Source organism: Globicephala melas, chromosome 9, assembly GCF_963455315.2.
Source record: "Globicephala melas chromosome 9, mGloMel1.2, whole genome shotgun sequence".
Classification (NCBI taxonomy): Eukaryota; Metazoa; Chordata; class Mammalia; order Artiodactyla; family Delphinidae; genus Globicephala; species Globicephala melas.
Window position 1 is genome coordinate 102325177 of NC_083322.1, and position 26281 is coordinate 102351457.

The 26281-nt window shown below is 46.2% G+C and overlaps 1 protein-coding gene across 8 annotated transcripts in view; it reads left to right on the forward strand.

Annotated features, from left to right (window-relative positions):
* COBL (cordon-bleu WH2 repeat protein) overlaps nt 1-26281 on the forward strand; it is a 261221-nt gene that overhangs the window by 79987 nt on the left and 154953 nt on the right. For 7 of the 8 annotated variants that reach the window (XM_030871312.3, XM_030871314.3, XM_030871319.3 and 4 more), the window contains exons 2-4: nt 7342-7545; nt 18950-19160; nt 21405-21633. In XM_030871312.3, coding sequence (XP_030727172.2) covers nt 7342-7545; nt 18950-19160; nt 21405-21633 — 644 coding nt within the window. The remainder of the gene's footprint in view (nt 1-7341; nt 7546-18949; nt 19161-21404; nt 21634-26281) is intronic. The other variant, XM_030871313.3, reaches the window with a different exon arrangement.

Sequence of the window (26281 nt, forward strand, 5' to 3'; positions counted from 1 at the left end):
CTGTGGGATACCTGTTTATTTAGAACCCACCTGTGCACAGTTCCCCCAACTGTAAAATGAGAGCTGGAGATCTTATCCTTTAGACTATGAGGGTCAGATGAGACAAAGTATTTATTTATTTATTTATTTATTGCTGTTGAAGTATAGTTGATATACAATATCATGTTAGTTTCGGGTGTACAGTATAGTGACTCAGTTTCATATATATATATATATATACACACACACACAAACACATATATATATATTCTTTTTCAGATTCTTTTCCCTTATAGATAGGTTATTACAAAATATTAAGTTTACTTCTCTGTGCTATACAGTAGGTCCTTGTCGGTTATCTATTTTATATATAGCAGTGTGTGTATGTTAATCCCAAACTCCTAGTTTATCCCTCTCACCCTTTCTTCATTGGTAACCATAAGTTTGTTTTCTATGTCTGTGAGTCTCTTTCTGTTTTGGAAATAAGTTCATTTGTATTTTTTTCTTTTTTCTGATTCCACATGTAAGTGATATGATGTTTGTCTTTCTCTGTCTGACTTACTTCACTTAGTATGATCATCTTTAGATCCATCCATGTAGCTGCAAATGGCATGATTTCATTCTTTTTTATGGTTGAGTAAGAGATAAAGCATATTCGGAAAACCCACAGCACTCTGGTACACTGTCTGGCAGTATAGTCAGCCCATCAGTGCTGTTTGACATCTCGTTCTGTGATGTGCATTGCAGTATTTTTTCCTCCCCCACCATACACGTTTTTTGCTCCCTCATCTCCAAAGTCTGCACATCCTCAGGGTTGCTCACAGCCTCCTCTGTAGGTGGACACCCCACCACTGCGGTCCATGCAGAGTTCTTCAATTTCATTGTTGTCTCAAGATTTTATAAGTCTGCTGAGTTCCTTGTAGGCTGAAACTGATATAATTTCACTGTTGCCAACATCAATATCAATGAGCATTTTTAAGAACCTACAAATATGAAGAGCAGTGTGCTAAATATTGAGCGTACAGACAGCCTTCGTACAGCACCTGCTGCCTTCTGGAGATATTAACTAATAGTGGAAGAAGTGAGGTTCTTGTTTGCCTCATAAAGAGATTAATCACAGTGCGGGTGGGACCTCTGCGGCCAGGACATTCGCGGACACACGCGAAGCTTCTGAAGCGGGTCTGATGCTGAAAACTCAGCCTCTATGGACTGGTGCCGAATCAAATCTTAGACACAGAGTTTTGGGTGAAGTAGAAAAGAATAGATTTATTGCTTTGCCAGGCACAGGGGGACACAGCAGGCTGGTACCCCTCAGAACTGTGTGTCCCAACCCGAGGGGATCTGGTGAGGAGTTTTATAGTGACGGTTCAAGGGCGGGGGTTGCTGATCAAGATCAGGGTGTGTGCGGGGCCTGCATTCCTTAAACTGGCCTCAGGCCGGCTCTTCCTAATGGGCTTCTCTGGTTACTTTAATCTGGTCTCAGGTGGTCTCTTGATGAGATCTTCTCTGGAATGAAGAATGCTAATATCTTCCATTTTGGGGGGGTTTTAGTTCTATAAAGAGCTTAAAGATATTGTTCTGTATATTCCTTGAGGGGAACCCAGGACCCTGCCCCAAGGTTACACTGTTGTTTCTTGACTGTTGTCCCTTGTCCCTGCATCCCCTCCCTTCCCTGATTAGCAACTGTTTGAACCTGCCCTTTGGAACTCAGGGAAGGGCATGGAGGCTGGAGTCTGTCCCCTAAAAACAAGGCTTGCGTGCCCAGGAGCCCCACAGGGTCCTGCTTGGTTTCAGGGCCACAAATCCATCCGCACCCCAGGCAGTCACTTTTGGTGTGAAATTTTCCACGTGCACTTCTGAAAATCTGCAAATGTTATTCTGTGAAATAAAAACAGATTCGTGAAGTTATGAACATATATATTAACTGTATATTTTTCTATCAGTTGCTTTTATCAAATGATACAAAATCACAGCTAAAACCATATGCCATTTCCGTGTTAAGACAGGAGCCTCTGTTCTAAAGAGATGTGATCGTTAACATAAACCAGCTCTCAGAGACTCAGATTTGATTGGTTCGTGGTGGCAGGTAAACACTTTTTAAGCTTCCCAGGTGCTTCTGCATGCAGGTAGAGACCCCTGAGCTCAGCCGTGTGTGTCTGGAGGCCAGAAGCACCTGGAGCTTTCTCAGGAGACATGGTTTCGAGCTGTGTCTTCAAGGGATCAAAACCTCCAAGGCAGATGGTGAGGCAAAGGCAAGGGGGGACTTTCGTGCTTCCAGGATCAGGGACCAGTGTCCTGTTACCAGCCAAGTGGGGGAGATCCAAGAGGGGCCAGGACTGAGGGTCCGTGGAGAGCCCTGATTTTCAAGGGCTTTTTCGCTGTGGTTTGGATGTTGTGACAGCTGCACAGGGGACAGGTGTGTGATGGCCCGGAGTCTATGGGTCCAGATGGCCACACACAGCTGGGTTTTGCTGTGAAGGTGTTCAGAGCCCAATCAGATCTTTGATTTTTAATTTTTTCAAAAAAAGCCAGAAATTCATTGTGTTCTTGTGAAACATTCTAGTTTTTTCAATGTTGGCCAACTGACACATGCACACATGTGCACTCACACATGGGCACATGACACAGCACTGGACCCACAGAAGCCTTCCTGGGCATCCGTGCAGCCCGCAGGGAGCATCGTGGTTTCTGTGTGGCCGCAGGGAGCGTCTTGGTCTCTGTGTGGCCGGGGCTGCTATGTACAGAGCAAAGCGTGAGAAGATGAAGGGCATCCATGGTGGCGCTCAGTGCGTGTTTGTGGAATGAGGGGGTCACAGTAGGATTGGGTGGCAGGAGGCTGGGGTGTAGGAAGAGACTGCATTTGTGCAGACGTTAGTGATGAGGGCTTGGGGGTGCAGCAGTAGACATGGGGAGGAGGTTGGGATGGAAACAGTGTCCCAAAGCTGACTCTGGGTGGTGGGGACAGCATTTATTTGGAAAAATCTGGGGCAGTAGACATTTCTTCTGCCTCTTTTGCCCCCATTGCAGTGCTGGCTGAATGAACAAATGCCTCCTTTTCTATTCAGCGTGTTCTGAAGGAGTTCAAGCCTTCAAGCCAGCTTTTTTTCTTTTTTTATTGGGATATAGTTGATTTACAATCTTGTGTTAGTTTCAGGTGTACAGCAAAGTGATTCAGTTATATATATACATATATCTATTCTTTTTCAGATTCTCTTCTCATTTAGGTTATTGCAGAGTACTGAGTATAGTTCCCTGTGCTATACAGTAAATCCTTGTTGTTTATCTATTTATATATATTAGTGTGCATATGTTAATCCCAACCTCCTAATTTACCCCTCCCCCTCACCTTTCCCCTTTGGTAACCACAAGACTGTTCTCTGTCTGTCAGTCTGTTTCTGTTTCATAGATAAGTTCATTTGCATCATATTTTAGATTCCACATAGAAGTGATATCATATGATATTTGTCTTTGTCTGACTTACTTCACTTAGTATGATAATTTCTAGGTTCATCCATGTTGCTGCAAATGGCATTATTTCATTCTTTTTTATGGCTGAGTAATATTCCATTGTAAAGCCAGCTTTATTAGTACCCAGAAATAAAATGTAGTTTACTTGGAAAGTATACTTATTTCCTAAAAATGATTTTTTCCTGAAAGTGCTTCTGGGAGGTAATGCTAATGGCAGGTGGACTGCTCAGAGACTGGGCTTCTAGCCGAGACCTATGGTTGATTAATGAAGGAACACATAACCAGTCTCTCTGCCTTGACTTTTCCATCTGTATAATGGGCCGATATCTGGTCTTCCTAATAGAGGCTGAAGGATGCACTGGTTAAAACTTCAGGCTCTGGAGACAAATTGTCTGTAATCTGAGAAAGGTGTGCCCAGACTCCTTACCTATAAAATGGGAATGGCAGTCCCTCCTCACAGTGTTATTGTGAGGAATAAATGAATTAACACTACACAGTCCTTAGACCAGTGCAATATATGTTTCCTACTTCATCTTTATTTCTCTAAGTTTAAAGGAAAAAGTATATAATGAATAAGAATAAAGCATAAAAATTATAAAAAATATGATGTAGGTATAAGGTTTTTAATAAGAAAAAAAGAGAATTAATTTATGTCTACTTATCAGGGTAGAGGATGAAACCCAGGTGTCATTCCTAAGTCTTGTGTTGGCCAGTGAAGTGAACAGTGATGGTTTGAGGCCTCATCTGAACCCTATTTGCTGTTTTTCCCCACTTTAAATGACCTCTTTCATTTTACAACTAATGCATAGAGAGGTGATATTATAGAAAAAATTAGGAAATGCATAGAAGTGAAAATAGCAAAACAAATGTCATGGTACCCATCACCCAGAGATCATTGTTACTAATTCTTTGCCTTGTCTTTCTAGACTATTTTGTGATCTATTGCTATAATGCATACTTCTCTTATAAACGGTATTTCTCAAAACAAATAATATTTCAAAGTTTGTTTTCTTAAAATGTCTGTATTGAGCATTTTGGAACATCAACTTATATACATTTAAAATATATTTATTCCTTTACATGTAGCTGTCCAGTTTTTCCAGCACCATTTATTGAAGAGACTGTCTTTTCTCCATTGTATAGTCTTGCCTCCTTTGTTGTAGATTAATTGACCATAGTTGTGTGGGTTTATTTCTGGGCTTTCTACCTGTTCCATTGGTCTATATTTCTGTTTTTCTGTGCCAGTACCATACTGTTTTTTGTTTCTTTTTTAATTTTATTTATTTACTTTTGGCTGCCTTGGGTCTTCCTTGCTGCACGTGGGCTTTATCTAGTTGAGGTGAGCGAGGGCTACTCTTCCTTGTGGTGCGCGGGCTTCTCATTGTGGTGGCTTCTCTTGCTGCAGAGCACAGGCTCTAGGCGCCCGGGCTCTAGGCGCCTGGGCTTCGGGAGTTGTGGCTCTCGGGCTTTGGAGCACAGGCTCAGTAGTTGTAGTGCACGGGCTTAGTTGCTCTGCGGCATGTGGGATCTTCCCGGACCAGGGCTCAAACCCGTGTCCCCTGCATTGGCAGGCGGATTCTTAACCACTGCGCCACCAGGGAAGCCCCATACTGTTTTGATTACTGAGCTTTGTAGTATAGTCTGAGGTCAGAGAACCTGATTCCTCCAGCTCTGTTTTTCTTTCTCAAGATTGCTTTGGCTATTTGGGGTCTTTTGTGTCTCCATACAAATTTTAAAGTTATTTGTTATAGTTCTGTGAAAAATGCCACTGGTAATTTGATAGGGATTGCATTGAATCTGTAGGTTGCCTTGGGTAGTATAATCATTTTGACAATATTGATTCTTCTTAATAACCTAAATAGGAAAAGAATTTGAAAAAGAATATATATATATATATGTATAACTGAAACACTTTGCTGTATACCTGAAACCAATACAGCATTGTAAATCAACTATAGTCAAATATAAAATAAAAATTGCTTTTAAAAAGTATATTTAACCAGTACTGGTATAACATTGTTTTAGTACCATCATTTATTGAAATTCTCTCTTTCTGACCTGTGGTTAGAATATCTTACATACGTTTGCCATTATAAATTGCATTGTACTGAGTATCTTTGAACCTCCCACAATGCATTCCTGTGGGATTGTTTCTTTAGGATAAATTCCTAGAAATGGAATTCTGGTGTCTGATGCTTTGGGCCAGAGTGCCCCAGCACGTTGCTCTGCAGGAGAAGTTCAACGTTGAGGGCTCACGTGGCCTCTCTGTGGCTCCTCACTCTGGAAGAGGGCAGGCGGGAGCACAGCGAGGTGGGGAGGGGCAAGGCCCTGGGAGCCAGACACACCTGTTCTGCATCCCTGCTCCGGGCTTCGGGGGAGCTAGGATCTTACTGACATTCAGTGTTCTCAACTGCAAAATATTTTCAATGAAGTGAGCTTCCTAAGCGTATTATTAGCATAGGTCCTGATGCTGAGTAAATGCCAGTTCTTGTTATATAATGCCCAGGGCCTCTGTAAAATAAGATTCTTATATATAAATAAGAAACATATGAATAAATGTGTGCATGTATATACATGCACATAAACATACACATCACATGCACATACGTATACATATATGTACTTGTACATAAAACACCTATGTACCTAAATATAAAATAAAACACCTACACAAAGTAAGGTCCGTTGCCTCCCCTGAATAATGTGGAGGAGACAAGAATTTCTAAAAATGTTTGTCAGAGTGGGTGATTTATTGACAGGTGTTTAGAAATCTACAAGGTGAATTGAGAATTCAAAGCACAGTCAGAAATAAGGTGAAAACAGAGGGGGAGCAGGTGTCGTGTTAAAATACCATCACTTGTAGCCCCTGCCACTAAACTGCCACCTCCGCCCACAGCGCCCGTGTCTGTGGGTGTTGGTCTGGTGGATTTTCTGGCTTATTTAGTACCTCCTGATGTAGTCCTGTCACATCCTCAATACCGTGGACCCATGGGCTCCAGATTCTCGGCTGGTTGTGGATCCAGCGGTTTCAGCTAGAGCAATGCAGACCCCTTAATTAGCTGGGATTTGTAACCCAGTCAATGGTTCAGAAAGGACTGGTCCAAGCAAACTCTGCTGCCCCAGCCCACTCCCAGGAGGGGAACACATTTTAGGCTGTTTCTTTCCAGGAACACTTACTTTCAAAAATGCGTCCTCCATAGACCATAGACTGGCGGTTGCCGAGGGGGAGGGGGTGGGGGAGGGATGGAGTGGGAGTTTGGGATTAGCAGATGCAAGCTTTTATGTATAGAACAGATCAACAGCAAGGTCCTACTGCATAGCTCAGGGAACAATATTCAATATCTTGTGATAAACCATAATGGAAAGAATATTAAAAAGGAATGTATATATACGTATCACTGAATCACTTTGCTGTACAGCAGAAATTAACACAACATTGTAAATCAACTCTACTTCAATTAAAAAAAATGATGCATCCTCTACTTTTCTTAGTTGTCCATTTTCTCTATGTTGAAGAGTGCTAATATATTGATTTTTTTAATTGAAGTAGAGTTGATTTACAATGTTTCAGGTGTACAGTAAAGTGATTCAGTTATACACACACATACACGTATATGTGTGTGTATATATATATATATATATTCTTTTTCAGATTCTTTTCCATTTTAGGTTATTACAAGATACTGAATATAGTTCCCAGTGCTATGCAGTAGGTCCTTGTTGTAATATATTGATTTTTAAAAGTTTGTGCAACTCAGAAGGCCTTAAGCACTTATAAGACTGGACAATTAGGAGGAAAGGTCCTTAGGAGCTGCTGGCCATCGACAAGTGATTTGCTAACTTTGGGTTGGAAGCTGCCACCTCATTCAGTCCTTCTTGTTCTCACCTTTCAAGGAGGAAGATGAAGGCTCGTGCTCCGCCCCCTCCCGGGGGGCCCACCACCCCCAACGTGCACAGAGGACAGAGACCTTCCCGCGATGCGTCCCCCAGCCCCCCGCAGAACCTGCTCAGCAGGAAGGAGACGCTGGACGGCAGGGTGGTGGCCATGACCGTGGTGCTGCCTAGCGGGCTGGAGAAGAAGAGTGTGGTCAACGGGAGGTAAGGGCCTGGGCGCGGCAAGGAGGGCTCTGCCGTCCAGTTTGCAGATCCACCGAGACCTGAGGAGTGGGCGCATCCTCCCGCGTTGGGCTGGACCAGGGCCTTGGGGTGTAAATCTGGGCCTAGAGACAACCTGCAGTGTCGCAGGCGGCCCGGCTGCATGCCAGCTGGGCCACCACGCACACCCTCATCCTTAGGACTGCAGCTCACTCCTGTTAGAGGTGGGCTCAGAAGGAAGAGGGCTCTCAGGCCCATAAGCACCTCCGAGTAGGTGACCACCACCGCAGGTGGGGCCGGCATCCTTGGCCCTGAAGTTGCACAGCCCGGGGGCAGCCCCCCGAGTGACCATCCTCGGGTCCACTTACAGACTGTCTCTCGGAAGTATGAGTACCGTCAGTTATCAATCTTCCGAATGGAAACAATGCAGGTTTAGATTAAGGAATAAAATCCGACCCGTGGAGTTGACACTGATGGGAATCAATTTCCAGACCCTCGATTCCCACCCGCGCCCTCATTTGGAGCTGATCTGCCTGCGAAGGTACCTGTGGCCGAGCTCACATGCTGGTTCTTCTTCCCGTCCCTTCCCAGCCGTAAGAGGCAGGACGGAAGCACTGGTAATACTCCACTAAGAGTATGAAGGGTGTTATTACCGATAGAATTTCTAACTTGATGTTTGATACTTATCAAAATAGATCGTAATTACACTGTTTGAGCAATTCCACACTACTGTTAGTAGCTCAATCCATAATAAAAAGTTTTAACAAAATCACAGAAAACAATTCCATTTACATGTTTAGACATTTTATTGTGCAGAATATGATAGAGTGATCAATTATAAAAACATTCAAGCATAAAAATAGTTTTGTATAATTCTGAGGCAGGAGTGAATGGGAGTCGTATTTCTAGGAAGCCAAGGAAGGTAAGAAATGATATGAAATATTTAAATCTTAAAAAAAGTTTGCTCGAGTCTTTTAAAAATGGATAATGGTGGAAATCACATCACTCTGCGTGTTTCTATTCTTGTGGGTACATTGAAAATAGTGATACAACAGTTTTATGTTAAAATCTTAGTATTCTGATTCTACCTGATATTACATCCTTGGCAACTATTAAATTTTATAAGGAAAATTGCAGGTGACAATTTACTGGCAAAGGGGTGCATAAGTTTTAAAAATTATTTTATGGGCTGTGTGTACAAAAAGTTAAGGAATGTTTCTCCAGGCATTGATATGTACCTAGGATACAACATCTTCAACTCTAAAAGGGGTGCCAAGCAGCTTTCCAGAGTGTTCCCAGCAGGGTGCACCAGGGTGTGCTCCTCTGTGGGGCTTCTCCTTGTGGCCACCACCCCACCAGCAGAAGGCTCTGGACCCCAAAGTTAGGACTTACCTTGATCCCTGTGGCCTAGCGCCCACAGAAGGCAGTAGCTCCTGTGGGCAGGGTTCACGCAAGAGACATTCAGGTTTCTAAAGTGTCTGTATTTCTTGTTTTACAGAGGGGTCTTTGTTCTAAATACGCTTTTCCCACTTAACTTTAACTCGAGAAGCAGGCCATATTAGCATAGGTTTGCAAATTACTTTAACAGACGAGTGTAATTTTATTAGTGACTGTATTACAGTTGACTCACCATTCTTATATTTTTGGCCCAATTTCTAGTTACATTTATAAATAAACACTTTAGTGAAGTGCGATTAACATATAAAAACTGTCCATATTTCATGTGTACAGCTTGAGTTTGTGGCTAAGTATACACCTGTGAAACCATGGCTTCCTTGTCTAGTTACATATCTTTTAAGAAAATGGACTCATGGGTCGTGTCTTAAATAATACACAGGTCCGATCTTACAAGTGCATGAGGAGAGATAGAATGCCCACTTGTAAATTAAAAATATTATTTTGAAAAATGTTTTCAAACTGAACACATTCTTCCAATTTTAATTTTCTTTTTCTTTCAGAGTAGAAGTTATCACTGTGCCATTTTGCAATGCGGCTGTGAGAATAGGTTCAGCTGTAGAGATTAAGTATTAAAATACTTTTCTCTTTTCTAGGAGGTAAATACTCATCCCTTCCCCAAGGGTTTCCCGCAGCAACCTGTGGGCTCCCTTAGCGGCTTGCAACTTGCTGACGCTGCAGCTTCTTGCTCTGGGAATTGGTTTTATGTGTCCTGCTCTTCAATAATACAAGAGTGGGCCCAAGTCACATTCCTGACCCTTGCTGAAACCAGATCTACTAATCGTTTATCAGTGTGGTTTCTCTCTTCCATTTTATCAGAGAACATGTCCACCTTTCCGCAGGATAAGCAAGTCGTTTATAATTTACAGTCAGCACCTTAACTACCTTTCCAAACATGAAAGATTCTCACAAGGAAAACACATTAGTACTTGGAGTCTGATGATTCCATTCTGCATATGACAGTGATTTTTCTTTCTCTCTTTTTTTAAAGTTTCCTTTGGATTTAGAAACGTAAGTAAAAGTCTCAGTATGTTCTTAGATGAGACATGGGAACGGGTGTTCTGGAACTTTCTTAAGGAAGAAGCTCTGGTGCCCTTTTAGGAAGGGTGCTACCCGCACTGCTCAGGGCCACTGCCAGGAGACCGCTGGTCCCATCACTCTAACAGGGGACAAGTAAAGAGAAGGGCTTTGAAGAGAAAATGCCCTTTGCCAAAAGGGAGCTTCATCAATGGCGTCAAGCAATCGAGATTTGGGTCTGTGTCATTCTGATGTGGTAAATTAACTCACGTCCAGTTGGCATGCGAGCCCGAGGGGCCCAGGACAGGAGAAGGCAAGCATTTCCCTCACAGGAGAGAGGAAATCTCTCTCAATGTTCAGTCCTGCCTCTGTGGGCGGTCAGACCCCATTTATAATAGCCAAGTCTACAACCGTGCATGGATTTGCAGGTTCCCGGTCTTGTAAAACAACACAGGACTCCCATGGCACAGGTATCGTCCTCCGAATCCCTTCTGGAGAGAGTTCACCTGTTCCGAGATGAAGGGGAGGGGAGGGGTGAGCGAGCCCAACCCTGGTCTGTCCTCCATCCCCTGCCCATCAAGGTGCTGGCCACGCTCCCTACAGAGAAAGCAGGTGTGTGGTTGGCTTGCAGCTTCAGCAAGGCCCCGTGGCCTGAACCCTGCTCCCTGTGAGCTCGTGGCTCCGGGGCCTGAAGGAAGCTGGTTCTTCTCCAGCACCAGTGTGTGAAGGGGGTGAAGCTGGGAAGGGCAGTTTTGATGCTGGGGATGCTGCCAGAAGAGGACCGTTCTCCAAATAATAGGCTTGGTTTAACTTGATTTACATTTTCACTTAAAGGATACTGTTTTTTAAAAGACTTTATTTTTCAGGGCAGTTTTAAGTTCACAGCAAAAGTGAGAGGAAAGCAGCAATATTTCCCATATACCCCCTGCCCCTATATACACCCAACCTGCCCCGTTATCCACCTCCCCCGCCAGAGTGGTACCTCTGTTCTAATCGATGAACCTACACTGACACGTCATCATCACCCAAAGTCCATGGCTTACGTCAGGGTTCAGTCACGGTGTTTTACATTCTCTGGGTCTGGACAGATGTATCATGGCACGTATCCACCATTCTAGTATCATGCAGAGTATTTTCACTGCCTTAAAAATCCCTTAATTTTCATCAACAGCCTCCAGTTACTAAGTTTCTTTATAAGAATCTTTCCTGTGAGGAAATAGCCTGATTAAGGGGCAGACCATCGATTATCAACTCCTTGCTTATCCTGTGAAAAGGTGCTGTTACGGTTTTGGATGTGGTGCTAAACCCATCCTCCCGAGAGGCAGTCTCCTTTTGTGGGATCCCGATAGACTAAAAAAATGAAAATGATCATTTCTTCATTGAGCAAAATACATATTGAACACTTAGCTTTCATGAGACACTGGGAGGAGGACATCCCAGCAACTAGAAGGAAATAAATAGCATTCGCAAAAGGACCAGTTTGTGCAAGAAGGCGGAAGTGTACTGCTGCTGGAACCCGGACTGAGAAGGGGAGATGCGCGGCCTGGACACGAGGGCTGGCCGGGTCCCAGCGTGTATCCTGGAAGCCATCCTAGGCTCCACTTGCCGCTGACAAGACTGCACGTGCCTCTGGGGATGCAAGGTTCCACCCCAGCGCTAGGCAAGTCAGGAGAAAGCTGGTGCATCTGAGCGTTCATTTAACTTACACACAGTGAACAATCGTTCTACATTAAAGGTAGCATGCAAATGTTACGTGCGTTTTAAAAATAAGCACTGACAGGGAACTTTAAAGCCATCCAGGCTGGGTTCCAGGTCCCCCAGGGGGCTGGTTGACTTACCTGCCAAGTGAGAAGCACACAGAAAAACCTGCTCCCGTATGACCTGGATACAGGAGGCTCTAGATCTCAAGTCAGATGTCGAGATAGAGGTCAAAGATGCTGAGGTTGGAGTTAAGGAAAACACACGTTTCTGTGGTCAGAACCTAACCAGAAGGCACCGCCTTTTGAGATGGCCTGTCCACACCTGTCCAGACAGCCGCTCGCGACATCCCATGCAGCGAGGATAACTGTCAAGCTCCAGCCTCTGAAATCCCTCTCTCCAGGTCAGGGTGTTCCAACTAGCAGTGTGTTTTCAACAGTTTTACAAGTCGAACGCCTTTGGAGAAGGCATGTCCCTCCAATCGGCATAACTCCCTCTCTCCCTGGTCACATACTCAGACCCCCTGCAGGCTGGGGCAGCTGCCTGGCCCCGGTGACATTTCGGTTTTGTGAGGATGTGACCAACTCTCTGATTTGGTGCCGTCGTCCCGATGACCGGGCTTCTGACGTGCGCCTGAGACGCAGGCCCCCCTGGTCATTTTGCTGCGGCCTGTTCCCCCGTGCCTCGTTGATGGGCTCGGGACCTAAGCGGCCATAAGACTGGATTTTTGCCCGTGACCCTGGCCTCAAACCCAGAGCCCAGCCTCTGGGCAATAGACCCCCTCTGGGCAGGCCCTGCTAGCATCTTGCCATGTCCCGCTTCTGTGTTCCCAGGTGAAGCTGCCAGGCTGGACTTGCTCTGACTCTGTAACACCAGAGTCTGCCTTACCCAGGGCTCGGGCCGCCTGCTGGCCTCGATCCCGCACGAGAAACTAGGCCCATTCAACCAGTCTATGATTTGACAGTGCACGCAGATTGTTTTAACGTTGTATCTGGAAGTAGCGACCTTAACGTGATTTGTACAGTTGACACTGTGGCACCTTTTAATCCAGTCATTGCTAGGTACTGAATGCTCATTTCATGAGTACCGAGGGTGCAGTAGTTTTTCAGTGTGGCCCCAGACCAAGAGCCGCCGCATCGCCTGGGAACCTGTGAGAAATGCAAATTTCCTGCCCAGACCTAGCGAATCAGAAACCCCGGGGTGGGACCAGCGATCTGGGCTTGAACACGCTTTCGGAACACATGTTAGACTCTGAGAACCCCTGCTGCCGTGCGTGCCATGGCTCTGCCAGACGTCAGCGTATCCGGGTGAGCTCGGGATCCCCGAGAGTGAGCCCAGGGTCTCGCCGGCATGATGGCAGCAAGAGGGAGTTGTAGGTGACTGTAAGCATCTCAGTGAGCCCCAACAGCCTGGCCAAGGCAAGCTTTGTGATTTAGATGGAAGCGCCCTCCCTTGGAGAAGGAAGAGGTCCATCCATCAGCCCTGCCGGACGGAAATGGGACTTGGCCTCTCTGACTCCCATGTGGTCCCCAAACAGCCTGGTCCCCACGTGCCCTCTGCATTTGGGGAGCACAGGATTGGCATGGGCTGTTCCTCGACCTGTCCAGCGCTCTGCCAGGATTTCAAAAAGAACCACGCCTGAGAGAAGACCAGGTTCTTCTTATTGAAACCACCGACTCCTGCAAACCATTTTTTGGAAATCTCCACGTATTTGTAAAGTAATATTTTTTAAAGAAAGAGCTAGAAAAATTCTACTCACTTTCTAAATTTAAAAATAAATTTAATAACTTAAAAATAACTTAATAGAGGAGGGAAATCCCTTTTTCTGCTGTAAGAATAGTGTTTTGTTTACATTTAAACCCAAGTTATCTTTTTTTTTTTTTTTTTTTTGCGGTACGCGGGCCTCTCACCGCTGTGGCCTCTCCCGTCGCGGAGCACAGGCTCCGGACGCGCAGGCTCAGCGGCCATGGCTCACAGGCGCAGCCGCTCCGCGGCATGTGGGATCTTCCCGGACCGGGGCACGAACCCGCGTCCCCTGCATTGGCAGGCGGACTCTCAACCACTGCGCCACCAGGGAAGCCCAACCCAAGTTATCTTTCTCTTTAAGTTTGAAGTATCATTATAACGTAATCGATAAATACCCAAAGTGAAGGATAAAATTTGAAATTATTCCCATCTGTTTTCTTTGTGCTCTTGATGTCAAGTACTGCAGAAGTAATACCGAAGTTGCTCAGGATGGGCAGAAATTACCTGTAGATATGTTCAGTGTTGAATTTTTGAATGTGTAATGCTCAAGGAAGGCTGCAATCTGCATGTTCTTTTAATCACCCTTAAAAATGTGAAATCTTTCTGATAGACCAAGTGAGAATTAGAGCTATATTTTATTTCCTTTGAATCCCCACAGCTGGGCACACAGCAGGACCTAATGTCTAAGTGAATGGGTGAATGAGTGAGCAAAAGAAGCTTAGATACTGTATAAAAGACTTTTTTGTGCCTAAAAAACAAACAAACAAATGCCGAAAAATAAATTTCATCCTTACATTGGGAGCACTTAAGATTCATTCGGGGAACAGAGATTAAAAAGTTGGAACAAGGGCTTCCCTGGTGGCACGGTGGTTGAGAGTCCACCTGCCGATGCAGGGGACACGGGTTCATGCCCCGGTCGGGGAGGATCCCACATGCCGTGGAGCGGCTGGTCCCGTGAGCCATGGCCGCTGAGCCTGCGCGTCCAGAGCCTGTGCTCCGCAACAGGAGAGGCCACAGCAGTGAGAGGCCCGCGTACTGCAGGAAAAAAAAAAAAAAAGTTGGAACGAAAAGGATATTTGAGGAGCAATGGAGAGAAACCCCAAAGATCAGTGTCATTGCCCACCCACCACCCCTGTTACTGTGGTTTGGGGTAACCAGTCCTCTTTGTTACTACCTTTTACTCTTCCCTTGAACTTGGGATTACAGAGAGGGAGGCAGAGACCCCGATAATGGTGTCTGTCTTTGTCTTAGTTCAGGCGGTCTTAAACATGCCACAGACGGGGCAGCCTGAACACAGACATTTACTCCCCACAATCTGGAGGCTGGAAGCCCAAGGTCAAGGTGACGGCAGGTGATTTCATGCTGAGACCTCTTCCTGGTCCTAGGCGGCCACTGTCCTGCTCTGTGCTCACACGACCTCCTCTTGGTGGGGTTACAGGGAGAGCGAGCTCTCTGTGTCCCTTCTTCTGAGGACACAAATCCCATCAGATTAGCGCCCACCCTTATGACCTCATTTAACCCTAATTGCGTCCTTAGAGGCCCCATGTCCAGACACGGTCACACTGGGATTTGGGGGATCAGTGTGAATGTGGGGGGAGATGATTTTGTCCACAGCATCATTCATACAGGGGGACCACTGAGACCAGAGGGCATGCTTGGGGTCCTTAGCGATGATGGTGTAGTCAGTTTCTTTAATCCACCTGAGTCTTTCTCGACATTCTGAGAGTGTCTGATTGCCTAGTGTTCTTCTTTGTAGGAAACTCTATGGGGCAATCCCCTGAGGGTGCTGCTTTAAAGGAGTATATCTTGCTACCTGCTGAGAGCCGGATGGAGTCCAGCCACATCCCGGCAGAGATGCTCTGCCCTGAGCCAGGGAAAACGTCTCATCACACACAACCGCAAACAGCAAAGACAGGATCCAATTCACTCATTTATTCAGCAAACACTTCTCACGCACCATGTGCCTGGCGCTGTGCTCAGTGACTTAGGGGTGACTTAAGACTCACTGGTGGATGGACAATCCTTTCGCCCTCACCGAGGAGGAAACCGGGGCAGAGCGGCAGGTCTGAGCAGTGGTGAGGGTGGCCCTAGGATGCCTCTGGAGTCCCTTCATTAAACCAGCTTCGGGGGGAAAGATGCCCGACCCCTCATCAAAGGGCCAGCGGATCAGAGGCGGTGCTGGTACTCCTGTGGGCAGGTGGGAGTCACCTGGGGAGTCCGGCTCAGGAGGTAATGAGAGTGCGCAAGGATAACCAGGCAGCCACCTTCAGTCTCCGGAAAGTCCTCTCCTGTGTGGCCCCGGGACCTGCTGAGGCCCTGTGGAGGGCACGCAGGGATGCCTGGCTAGAAGTTCTCATCCTCTGCAGGCTGAGGTCCGGTGAATCCAAACCCCCGGGGACCAGACAGCAGCTCGGTTCCTCCATGACTGCCATCGGGTGCTGCCACGGTGCTGTGGTTTCCTCTTCCTTCTGGGTGACTTTTTCCAGTAGCATCAAAGCCAGAACTGGCTGGCTGTTTTGGAGTTTGGTGACTTAAAATGCCAGCCAATAGCCACTTCCATGGTGCGATGGAAGTGGCAGAGAAGCCGGCCAACTCTCACCCCGTTTTCTGAGGACACCGTCCAGAAACGCTTGTGCTGGAAAGTGGTTCCTCAGATCATGCTTTAAATGGGCCTGGGGAGGAATCACTCGAGTGGGAGGCCCTGCAGGAAACGCGAGATGAGCTCCTGCTTCTGGGCCCAGGTCCTCACGTTAGGCCTTGTGCTGTGTATCCAGCTTCCTAGATGCGGCCCAGGTCAGTCTGCATTAGGATACGGTGTCTGTCACTCTCTGTAGCCACAGAGAGAGGCCTGCAGAACAGACAGCTCTCAAAGCCTGAGTTCTCCTCATCTCCTAAACCCCCTTGCTCTCCTGCAGAAACCCTCTGTCCTGGCTTGGGTTCCAGCCCCGGGAAGAGATGCTGTCCCTTTGGCTGAAGCGGTAATGGCCTCTGTGCCCTTTGAACAATTTAAGCACATACCATGACGGGTATGGTGTTGAGTTTTATTATCACGGTCTTACAGTGGTTTGGTTTTTTTTGTGCTTCCCCCTTCCCCAAATGGTCAATTTGAGGAAATAGGCCTCCAGCATCACAGAATTTTCTGCTTGGGAATTCCTTCCCTTCCCTACTCCCCCCAAACATTTTGTTGAGAAACGCTTCCACCCTCCAGTGTTGAAAACGTCACTGCAGCTTCATCATTAAAGAGCTTTCGCTGGGCAGAGCCGAGTCCTACGTTAGGGTCACAGAAGAGTGAGGGCAGCAGGGTGGGTGCCGATCGGCCAGTTGCGGAGGAGATCCACTCGATACATAGGGTAGATTCTTAATCCGGACGGGAACCAAGTACAATTCTTTATCCGGACGGGAACCAAGTACTACATCACTCCTCGGCGAGTCCACGCGAGAATAAGTCTCAGCTTCTGTTAATGGCAAGGAGAGTTTATTCTCTGTGATGCAGGAAAACCCCTCCAGCCCGAGCTGGCCTGCTCCCTTGCAGGAGGTCAAATTTGATGTTTCAAACATGTTACCAAGGGCTTCCCTGGTGGCGCAGTGGTTGAGAGTCTGCCTGCCAATGCAGGGGACATAGGTTCGTGCCCCGGTCTGGGAAGATCCCACATGCTGTGGAGCAGCTGGGCCCGTGAGCCATGGCTGCTGAGCCTGCGCGTCCGGAGCCTGTGCTCCGCAACGGGAGAGGCCACAACAGTGAGAGGCCCACATATCGCAAAAAAGAAAAACAAAAAACCCCAAAAAAACATGTTACCAATTATTGAATTAGAAGAACAGAAGGTTACATCACTAGCTTTGGTGTCCTTTGTGGTTTACATTCTAGGATTAATTCAAATCTTTGTTGGAGAATTTATCCTTTTTGGTTTACTTGGTGGCAGTAGACTGTGGGTGGAGATAAGAGAGGGGAAGTGACAGTCAACATCGTATGGGACCAGGGTCCCAACCCCAGCTCCACCCCCTCATGGGAACTGGGGGATAACGGTCCCCACCCCCCAGGCTTGGTGAGGGTAAGTGGGAACAGTGTGACCTGCACAGAATGGCTCTGGGCCATGGAGGAAACATAGTACGTGGTAACAAGTAACAGGTCGTTATTTTAGCATCGTTAGAAGTCTGTTTTCTGTGCTGAGGCTTTTCCATGGAGTTTCGTGTCTTGGAGTCTTTGGTGATGTTGCTTGCCTGTTCTGACGCATTATGCTTGTCGTTGAGAGAAAGATGATTTTTATCCCGGAGCCGAGGGAATCAGAGCTGACAGCGTCATTAGCCTGCACGCCCACCAGCGTGGCCCACGTGAGGGTTAGCACTGCCCTGTCCCCACCGCGTGTCCTTTCAGAGTCCCCAGGAGCCAGGGGGGTGATGAGCCTCCTAAACGTCCCAGGTGATTCCAGGGTCCCCTGGTTAAGACATAGGCTGTTACCTAATTACTTCCTGGATATCGGGTGGGAGGAAGATTGCCATGGAGATGGCTGGGAAATGTTCTGTATCCACTAGAATATTATTGATATTTTTAACAAGTGAATGGGAAATAGGGTACTTTGCAGCTTTGCCTGTGGTTTCACAGTTCAGCGTCAGGGCCCCTGCGGCTCACAGCCCTCAAGGTGAGTGATGACCGAATGGTGGGCAGAAGCTGGCACCTGTGCCTTTACAGGTGCACCATGAGTCCCAGGTCTACACACCCCTGAGCGCCAGACACCTGGAAAGCATCACTATGACCTGAAATTATTGCCGTGCCAGTTCCTGATTAAGAAGTAGATCGCAGGAGAGGACCTACGCTTTCGTGAGGTGTTTATGCCGCACTGCTCAGGAGATGTGTAGGGAAAGAGAGGCCAGCTTGAAATATACAGACATTCCACCAGGTGAATATAAATGATGGAAATGAGATTATTTCATTCTTTGGGACAAGCTGAGTTGTTATTTGGCTCCCTTGGTAAATAATGATCTGTGATGGGAGACGTTATAAAAATTATTAAAAATTTTAAAATTTAGAAATTATAAAAATTCAAATAAGGTCATTTTCTTCATGTTTGGTCTTTAAAAAGCATACTTTTTAGCTAAAAAGAAAGCTATTGTCTTCAACTTAAAATTTCAGTGTTTAAGATACACTATATTTGTGAGTAACTGAAAACTTAATGCCTTATGCCATACGTTAATATCATTTGTGCTGACCTTATAGGATTCAGGTCAACATATCCATGGGTTTAACTAGAAATGTAACTATTTTCCCAGCTATTCTGATTCTGATGGTGCTTTCAGTAGTGTTGTTTATTAGTATTGAAAGTGTTAAGATATCACTGTGCAGTCATGCTTGAGGAATTAACGAGAAGCTGTTTTCTTTCTTCGTGCTGACGGCCAATTTGCTTATTCACCCACTGGTTCATTTGTCTTAACCCACTCAGCTAGCAGAAGGGAGAATGCAAACGTTCCCCATGACCGTGATTTGTTTCTCTTTCAGCCACGCGATGATGGACCTACTGGTTGAACTTTGCCTTCAGAACCACCTGAACCCGTCCAACCATGCCTTGGAGATCCGGTCTTCAGAAACTCAACAGCCTTTGAATTTTAAGCCAAATACTTTGGTTGGGACCCTGAATGCGCATACCGTATTTCTGAAAGAAAAAGTTCCTGAAGCGAAGGTTAAGGCTGGCCCCGCTAAGCTGCCTGAGGTCAGTAGCACGAGGGACCCTTTGTCGTATAAGGCCATATGCAGTTCCCTGTGACCCAGGGTGCTGGAGCTGCTGAGGAGAGGCCGGTGGAGCCCCTGCTGTATAAGCAACGCACGCCGTGGTTGAGGTTTCCACTTGCGTGGTGGGCTAAGTTAGACCCTAAACTGAGTTTACTTTAGGAGACCGAAGTTCACGCATTGAATGATGTTTGTTGTGTAGCATTTCTCCTTTCCATACCAGAGAAGAGGAGCCAGTCTAGAGCAGAACTATCCACCAGAACTTTCTGCAAAGATGGAAATGGTCTATAATTCTGCCCTCGGCAAGGTGACAGCCACTGATGACATGTCGCTGCTGAGCATGCGAAATGCAGCTAGTGTGATCGAAAAACAACTTTTCATTTCTTAATTTTCATTGAAATAACCACAGGTAGCCAATGTCTACCCTCTTGGCCTAGTCCTAAAGGTTCTAGCTGAGTTCTGGAGGCCTTCCTGTCCACGGCAGAGGTTGGAATATGTAGACGATGTAAACAGCTTCCTAGAGAGAGGAAACAGAAAGGGGTTCCCTTTTAAAATACTAATGTCAGAAATACTCATTGCAATTTGGATAATATTTTATGCATAGATTCCAAGCTTTTGAGTATTGATTAAAGGTAACTCCAGCTGCTTATTGTAATTTTTTTTTTTTGCGGTACACAGGCCTCTCACTGTTGTGGCCTCTCCCGTTGCGGAGCACAGGCTCCGGACGCGCAGGCTCAGTGGCCATGGCTCACGGGCCCAGCCGCTCTGCGGCATGTGGGATTTTCCCGGAGCGGGGCACGAACCCGTGTCCCCTGCATCGGCAGGCGGACTCTCAACCCCTGCGCCACCAGGGAAGCCCTATTGTACTTTTTAATAAGGCTTTGCCGTGGATCTTTCCTCTCCAGTTGAAAGCAATGCTATTTCATTCTTTTAAATTATTGTAATACCTACTAAATTTCCCTGTTTTTTTTTTTTTTTTCCCGTTGCGGAGCACCGGCTCCGGACGCGCAGGCCCAGCGGCCATGGCTTATGGGCTCAGCTGCTCCACGGCATGTGGGATCCTCCCGGACTGGGGCACGAACCCGCGTCCCCTGCATCGACAGGCAGACTCCCAACCACTACGCCACCAGGGAAGCCCTAAATTTCCCTATTTTTAAACATGGTAATTTGGCCAACAGGTGATGTCCTCTAGGTTTGGGTGATTAATAACTTTTAATTGGTGGTATCTATACTTTGAGTTTTCCCTAATTCTTCAATTAAAATCACTGTTTAAGGAAATAAACCCTTTTTATATCTATATTCTGTGGCTTTTCTTGCCGTCTTGAACCCCAGCTGCAAATCCCAGGGGCAGGTGAGCCCAAGTTTATATATGACTCCAGTTTAAGAAGCATGGAAAAGATCCATGATTCCATTTTTCCTCCTAAAATTCATCAAACCCTGGCACTCAGACTGGAAAAGGGTGAGATAAATCTCAGTCCGTTTTTTTTTTATTCAATACACATTTACTGTGTCCACTCCCCAGGATCTTAGAACAATGTGGGTGATCAGTAAAGACCAAACAGAAGTTGACTGCATGAAACCTCAGCCTATTACATTTTTGACGGGTCACTTTATCTGTAGACATGTATAATCAGCTTTAGTCAAATTGATTTTTTTTCTGATTATGATGTCTATTATTATATGCCTATTATATTTGTATGTCTAGTGTATGTTATATTTTTCTAGCTTAAAATACATATGTGTGTAGTGTGTATGTGTCAATATTCATATAAATATATGATACTAGATATTAATCTATTTATGTGGGTATTTTGTCTTCTTAAACAAAAATTTGATGTCTTGTTTTCTGAGGGTTTTTTTTTTCCTTTAAATTGGATTGTTCACAAGAATTCCAAACCACTTCCCTTTAAGAAACGTATTAGTGCCTTGCATTCAGGTCTGTTTAGAATCCTTGAAAGACAGTGTGTATATTAGATTCCAAATTGAGACCCTCACTGCTGTCCATTTCCCCATGTTGGTAGCAGTTTGTTCATTAGCAAAAGAGATTGGAAGGTAAATTCATTTTTCCAGGCATTTGCTATTCCTATTCAGTGTGCCCTTTCCCCCATGACCCACTGAATTTTGGAAGAAAGACCCGGTCCACACAATATCATGCCCTGCTCCATTCTAGTATGAACACAGCTGTGCAAAGATGCGCTCACGGAATTCTGCCCGCCGTGTTTTCCAGAAGACGGTGCGCCTGGTGGTGAACTACCTGCGCACACAGAAGGCGGTGGTGCGCGTGAGCCCCGAGGTTCCCCTGCAGAGCATCCTCCCAGTCATCTGCGCCAAGTGCGACGTCAGCCCGGAGCACGTGGTGCTCCTCAGGGACAACGTGGCCGGTGAGGAGCTGGAGCTCTCCAAGTCCCTGAACGAGCTGGGGATAAAGGAGCTCTACGCCTGGGACAACAAGAGAGGTGAGGCCACCCAGCGTCTCAGACGCGGCGCCGCTGGGCCTCCGCGCATGCGTCATAGCACAGAGCGATGGGGATGGGCGTTTGCAGCCCTCTCCAATTTTGTCCAAACCAGAACGGGAGTGGGCGGGAAATACAATACATGGATTGTAGTTATACCTCTTTCCCCGAGTCGTGAGCATGCTCGTTACCCCTTGTCTCCCGTGAGCTTCCATGAGATACGTAAAAAGGGGAAAGGTGAGAATACTGGCGCTTCTGCTCTAAAAGAACTTCTCAGAAGCCACATGTGAACCGTATTCTCCTGGATTTCCTTTTCAGTTGCCATTAAATACTCCCAGGTCTCAAACGTTGCTCCTAATCGAAACCAGTGGCAGAATGCAGTTAGCTGTTCCCTAAACCTGCCCAAATGCAGTTCAGTCCCTGGAGACAACACGTGCTGCTTCCCCTCTATCCTTCTCCTCCCGTGAAGGTGGTACCAGCCTGAGATCACAGTTAGTAAGAGGCTCTGGCTTGAGTGACACCTCGAGGCCAGTGTTGGTACAAAGACTCTTGTGTAAGCAGAGTTCCCTGATTGACACAGGGGCTGACTGTATTTGAACAACTGTGAGACCAAAAAAAAAAAAAAAATATATATATATATATATATAGTTAATATTCCTTGACTTTAGAATTATTAAAATGGGCTTCACAAAAGTGTCTATTTTAATGAGCTCATTTGATATCCGTTGGCTTTTATTTCACAAATATTGACCAGGTTGGGCTTTTAAAATACACACATATTCAAGTTTTCATGTTTTTCTACAGTTTTTAAAAAATTTTTCCCAAGTAAAAAAATCTGTATTTTCTTATTACCAAACTGTAATGGTCACAGTGGAACCTCCCCTTCCCCCAGATCTCCTCCTGAAGGTTCTGGACCCTGGGTCTCATTTGACATTCAAGAAAGGGTTTTAGCTCAGTCATGTACAAGAACATAGACTATTTATTCCTTCAAAAAAAAGTGTTCTGGCATTTGAGAGTAATGCATCTTGTGTTTTATCCGGTATGTTTTTAAAACACAGAGAAGATGATTCTCAGTACCTGCTGCACGGGCCTGGATGTTGCCGCTGTGTCTGTCTCGTTATATCAGCCCTATTTAAATTTGGTTTCTGGGAATCTTTGGAAACAGAGCTTTCATTTGGAAAGACAGAAAAAGAGAAGGAAAGACAAAAGAAACATTGCTCCACATTTAAGCATGTGAAAGGAAAAGTCTTCTGCAAACGAGTATTTCTGTTATGTGCTAATCAATCGGAATATCTTGAAAGGTAGCTGGAGAATCTAATACCTGGGAAAAGTGTATGAAGCCAGTCTCTGCATTAAGGAGTGGGCCCAGCAAGCCCGTGGGTGGTCTTCTGGGCACACGGGTGAGGCGGAGAGAGCGGAAACTGCCCTAAGTCTGGACCTCCCTCTTCTGACCCCGGCGCAGGGCAGGGCAGGCTGTTGCACGCGGAGAGATAGCTGTCCCCCAGCCCCTGAGTCCTCCTCTGCACTGCCTCGGGCACCCTCCTGGGGACCCTCGTTCTGGGACCCCGGCAGCCTCCCCAGACAAATAAAGGAGCGTCACCTGGCATGGCGAGGATGTGCCCTGCCTGTGGCCAACATCCTTTTCGTCTGGACCGTAATGTGCCATGTGGGCTGTGAAATATTTGATTGTCATCCTTGCCAAACGCCTCCATCCCATCCTACTGACAGTCAGACATCTGAGTAGAGAAGAGAACATTTCTGTCCGTGAGGAGCTCTCTTCTTTGCCCCTCTTGGGTTACGCCCCCTCCCAGCTGGCAGCTGCTTGGGGAAGGGTAAAGGCCACGGGCAGGAGATGTGTTGTAGGCAGAGGCCCGCCCTGTTCTGGAATTCCTGGCGGCGGCAGCTTGAGAAAGCGGAAGGCTTTGCTGCCACCTGCTTCCAGGATGGCGCTTAGCAGCCAGACAGCTGCGGGATTCTAGGGGGTCCAGGCCAGGGATGCAGGCCTGCTTTGCACTTGGCCTTCTCCTGCGGGGCACAGCAGCCTCAGTCCAGGCTGACACAGGGGCCAAGGCCTTGTCAGGTGCTGCCGTGGGTCAAGAAGCCTGTCTTCACTCTCTGTTGCCTGCCTTTTCCAGTTCTTCTGACCAAAACACAGTCGGAGCCTTCCCTGAGCTGCCGAGGTACAGTGAGCCCAGCGCTGCCCCGCCAGCTGCACCTTGCATGGCTCTGGGCTAGGACGATGCACGGGGTGACCTGAGGGGATGCAGGGCAGCACCTCTGGGGGCGTCTGGCCAGGCTGAACTGAGGTTGTGGCTTGGTTTCTTGACTCCCTGGTTGACTAAGAGAAGAACGTCCCTTGGGCAAGGGTTCGTTGTGTGGTTCTGATTGGTGAGCAGTGAGGGAGCTGTTTGTAGAAAACGGCCCTTTATGAACACAGAACTTCAGGGCAGAGCAGAAGTGGTCCATGCAGGAGAGGCCCCGTGCCCTTCTCACCTGTGCTTACCTGCCCTCAGGGTCCATCCTGCCTGCTGCAGAATCTGGGGCAGTGTGGATTGTGAAATCTGACCTTTTCTGTCATAGACAAGTATGTAAATGACTGGTCCAAATTTTGCATTCGTTTCTTATAAATTATTTATATATATATGTATGTATTATGTATAATGCATCCACGTGCATGCACATATGTACATAGGCGTGTGTGCACACACATTTGTATTGGGACTTACATAAATCTTTTGGACTACACACACACACATAACACACACACACACTCCAAGAGAGTCATTAAACTCCCAATGAGTGTTTGGATTTTATAGAAATTTCTGTCCATGTTTGGTAAAGTGTTTAACATTAGACTTTGTTTCAAAGAGAAAAATAATGCAGAAAATCTGGGCTTTGTTCTGGAGCCACAGACCAGGTGTCGTGTCTGACAGTGGTCTCCCTTCACATTCCTCACCTGTTACCTCCTCCGTCATACGGGGCGGAGGGATGCTACAAAGAGAGGGACTCTCTTTTAAGAAGCACCACAGACACTTCTCCAAAGAAGACATACAGATGGCCAACAGGCACATGAAAAGATGCTCAGTATCACTAATTAGTAGAGAGATGCCAATCAAAACTATGATGAGGTATCACCTCACACCAGTCAGAACGGTCATCATTAAAAAGTCTGCAAATAACAGCAAATGCTGGAGAGGATGTGGAGAAAAGGGAACCCTCTTACACTATTGGTGGGATTGGTGCAGCCACTATGGAGAACAGTATGGGGGGTCCTTTAAAAAGCTAAAAATAGAATTACCATGTGATCCAGCAATCCCACTCCTAGGCATATATCTGGAGAAAACTCTACTTTGAGAAGATACATGCACCCCTATGTTCATAGCAGCACTATTTGCAACAGCTAAGACACAGAAGCAACCTAAGTGTCCATTGACAGACGAATGGGTAAAGATGAGGTACATATATACAAAGGAATATTACTCAGTCATAAAAAAGAATGAAATAATGCCATTTGTAGGAACATGGATGGACCTAGAGATTATCATACTAAGTGAAGTAAGTCAAAGACAAATACCATGTGATATATCACTTATATGTGGAATCTAAAAAAAAAATGATACAAATGAACTTACTTACAAAACAGAAACAGACTCACAGACATAGAAAACAAACTCAAGGTTACCAAAGGGGAAGGGTGGAGGGGATAAATTAGGAGTTTGGGACTAACAGATACACATACTACTATTTATAAAATAGATGACCTGTTGTATAGCACAGGGAACTATACTCAATATCTTGTAATAACCTATAATGGAAAAGAATCTGAAAAAGAATATATCACTCTATATATCTATATCTATCAATCAATCTAGCTAGCTAGCTAGCTAACTGAAAGTAACACAACGTTTTAAATCAGCTATACTCCAATTAAAAAAAGAAGCACCATGAATAGATAGTTGGTTTGAGCAGAAAACTCATATATATGAAGGCTTGATCAGTTCTGAGTGATCTGATCTGGGGATATTGTAAGGCTGAGGGCAGTGGGGAAGGTGAATCAGAGCTCTTTTGACTGTTCTTTTACGACCCCCATGATGGGGATGGTCACTTACAAACGTGCACATTTCCCTGCGATGCAGACCCAGTTTCCCCTCTTGCATGTACAAGCTTGGTGACCCTGATCTGGCCCCCGACGGCTTGCTCCATTTCTGCATCCGGAAAAGTGGACGTTTTCAATGAGCCCGTCCTCAAGGGCCCCTGCAGCGTCCTCCATCCGTCCACACCCCTCAGCTCATCCGTATCACCTTCCAGATCACATCCAAACGGATGAGACACAACCTCCCCTGTGTTTTTATTCATATCTAAGTCGTAGTAAATGAGAGTAAATTGAAACAAAATAAACTCCACGCTCAAATTGCCATCCACTTAGAACCACGGCTTCTAGGTCTTAACTGGCGTGTTTTCTCCAGGCCTGGCTGCGACCCAGGTGGGGCACCTTGGGGGTCTTGGCTGATGGGAACACGGTCAGGAAAACCAAGTGATCTTGCCCTGCCCTGCAGCCCATCCTTCCGCAGTGCCTGCCAGTCTCAAACCTCACAGAAGGCCCCATCAGTCCAGAATCTCCGAGCCTCACCTTTGAGATTAGACCGTCTGG